Source organism: Pleuronectes platessa, chromosome 4 (assembly GCF_947347685.1).
Source record: "Pleuronectes platessa chromosome 4, fPlePla1.1, whole genome shotgun sequence".
Classification (NCBI taxonomy): domain Eukaryota; kingdom Metazoa; phylum Chordata; class Actinopteri; order Pleuronectiformes; family Pleuronectidae; genus Pleuronectes; species Pleuronectes platessa.
This window is the reverse complement of record NC_070629.1, coordinates 7,570,432-7,573,226: the sequence shown is the minus strand read 5'-3', so window position 1 is coordinate 7,573,226 and position 2,795 is coordinate 7,570,432. Positions and strand designations below refer to the sequence as shown.

Here is a 2,795-nt window from a genome sequence, read left to right as displayed (position 1 = left end):
ATATTTTGATTTAATAAAAATGAATTTGTTAAACTAACTTCACCATAAGAGCTACAACATTAAAATACTAACACATGATACTGAATCAATAAAGATAATTAAATTACTCAACAAGACACAATTAGATTAAACATCCAGGATGTCTCACTTTGATTGTCCGTTTAACTTTTGAACGACAGAATATTCACTGAAAGTGAGACAGTTGAACTGTAGCCTTAAATCTGCTGTAACACTTGAAGTCTATTAATATGTGCGTGTGCACAGCTTTGTCCTTCCTCCGCCACCGTAGGCTACGTCAGCTGTGCTGCTGTTAGCCTGTGAAGTGACAACATGGCCTTTACTCTGTACTCGCTCATTCAGGCCGCAGTCCTGTGTGTCAACGCCGTCGCTGTGTTGCATGAAGAAAGATTTCTCAGCAAGAGTAAGTCGCTGTTGTCCAATTTAGTCATCTTAAGTCTTATTTCAAATGGGTAGTCTGCTTTAGCTAATGCTAACTACCTGCTAGCTAGACCAAGTGTAAACATTTCGGGTTGACGTTGCCCAAAGTAGCTCTACGAGCCTCTTCTGAACTACAACCATCTGACAGGTGAACCATTTAAATCGAATAAACACTAGTTTCTTTGATTTTAAGGTTTCTAACAATGAGACTTTACAGGTCTGACCAAAGCTAACAAATACAACTCTAACAAAAATATTATGAACGTACATGTTTTTCAAGAAGGCTGCACTTGATCAATGCAGGTTTAATTTATTTTATAGTGAAGCCACGCATTTGCATCTGACGATCTGTGTGTGTGTCCCTGTACTTATATCTTTGTGAGGACCATTTAAAGCATAGACCCTACAAAGTGAGGACATTTTGACTGGTCCTCACTTTTTCAGTGGGCTGTTTGAGGGTTAATGAAATGTAATGTTAAGACCTGATTTTAGTGTCAGGGTTAGAATTAGGTTTTGGTTATGCATTTACTTTGGATGGTTGTGGTAAGGGCCTAGGGCATGAATTATGCCATTGAGTGTCCTCACTAAGAGGGGGTACAAACATATGTGTCCATCTTCAGTTGGCTGGGGAGTGGACCAAAGTGTCGGAGGGTTTGGAGATGAGCCAGGCGTCAAAGCGCAGATGATGAACCTTGTCCGCTCTGTGAGGACAGTGATGAGAGGTGGGTGTCCACAGCATGTACACGCACGCACACACACACACACACACACACATACACAATACTTTGAGTCACACTTTCTCGTGCCACACTGTCTGTGTTCTCCTGCAGTGCCGCTGATCGCAGTCAACTCAGTCTGCATCGTGTTGCTGCTTCTTTTTGGATGAAGTGACAGAAGATGTCAGGAAACATCTCCATCATCTCAGGAAAACATTTTATCTCTGTCAGACTGAATTTCTGGAGGATGAATGTTATCATTGGATATTCCACATTTATGAATGCCTGTTTCATACAGCACAGTCGTTCACAATATGTAAATGTGGCTATGTAGAATGGTTAACATCCCTCTTTCTTTGAAAAGTATAAAAAAGTAATAAAGTTATTTTATTATTGTTTTTTTGTTTTGTTGAAATCATTAATAAACAAAACACGTGTTTTTGCACTTAATTGTAAAAGTGAAGAACTGAACACCAACTATCCTGTGTTTGAAATGTGAAATGAATACTTTTCAGGTGGTTTTGTTGTAAAAATGCTTGAGAATAAACAGTTTTAAAGAATTAATCTGGTGCACTTTGATGGGTTCATGGGTGGATTTTCATCAAAATTGGTGTGAACTTAATTTAGGAGAGTATCTGCAGATTATTAACTTTAGGAGCTAATTGGTCATGGTGGTGTGAAGAAACATTCACAGTATGCTCTTACAGGTCCAGAGTAAAGCTGAGGCTTGCACGCTGAGAAGTTAATGCGTTTTAGTTAACATGCAAAGTGAAAGTGGTATCTACCGAGTTCATTCTGTATCCTACCTGGGGAGGATAGTAAAAATGTTGTGGATATTTAATGAGCAGAATTTCTCTAGGTTCAACCGAGTGTCAGTCTGACTTCCCACGTATGTTTTAATAATTGAAATGTGAGGAAGTACAGAAAAAAAACTAAATTAAATATGAACATTTTATTAATTTCAAGTAATATTTCCCACATGAGTTTCCATCGAAATCTTAGTGGGGGTGGAGCCTGCTCACTTCCTTGAGTCAACTGTGTGCTTCAACAAAAGGGAGAGCCTTGGTGCCCTCTTCCCTTTCTCTGCGATAAAGTCCAGCTGGTTATAGTAGATGTCCATCACTTCCTTTGACGTCACCACCTCCAGGTCCTGCTGGATCAGCTGGAGGAGCTCACAGAGGCTCTCAAGAGATGGCCCGTCTCCTTTCAGCAACAGCCTCCTAATTCAGCAGTGCATGGCTTTCTCAGTCAGTACCTTGGAGAGGAACAGCTCCCCAATAAACCTGAGCGTATTGAGGAACTGATCGGAAGGTTTGGCATTCTTTTGCTCTTCCCTCAGCCGGTCGATGAACCTCACGTCCCGGACTGGCTCCAGGCAGGACCCGCTCTTCTGATAACTGCCCTCACTGTCACAGTTTCTTCCTGAACTCTGCCTGGCAGTGTTTGACCAGCAGAGACCTGAAGGAGACGCTGGCTGACGAGTCGGACAAGGATTGGACTTCCACCCAGGGGTGGACTGGGACAAAAATTCAGCTCTGGCATTGTCTGTCCAGACCAGCCCACTACATTATCAGCGGACACCACATAGAAGTCCACAAATCTCGCGGCGTCTTCTCTCATGCATACTACTGTTACTACCTA

General features: G+C 41.8%; 1 protein-coding gene across 1 annotated transcript; it reads left to right on the top strand.

The window, feature by feature from the left end:
• The first annotated feature begins 260 nt into the window (after positions 1-260).
• Positions 261-1,718, top strand: LOC128438308 (immediate early response 3-interacting protein 1). Its single transcript, XM_053420822.1, has 3 exons — positions 261-421; positions 1,059-1,160; positions 1,269-1,718. The coding sequence occupies exons 1-3, from the start codon at positions 331-333 to the stop codon at positions 1,322-1,324; spliced, it is 249 nt and encodes an 82-aa protein (XP_053276797.1). The 5' UTR covers positions 261-330; the 3' UTR covers positions 1,325-1,718.
• The last annotated feature ends 1,077 nt before the right edge of the window (positions 1,719-2,795 follow it).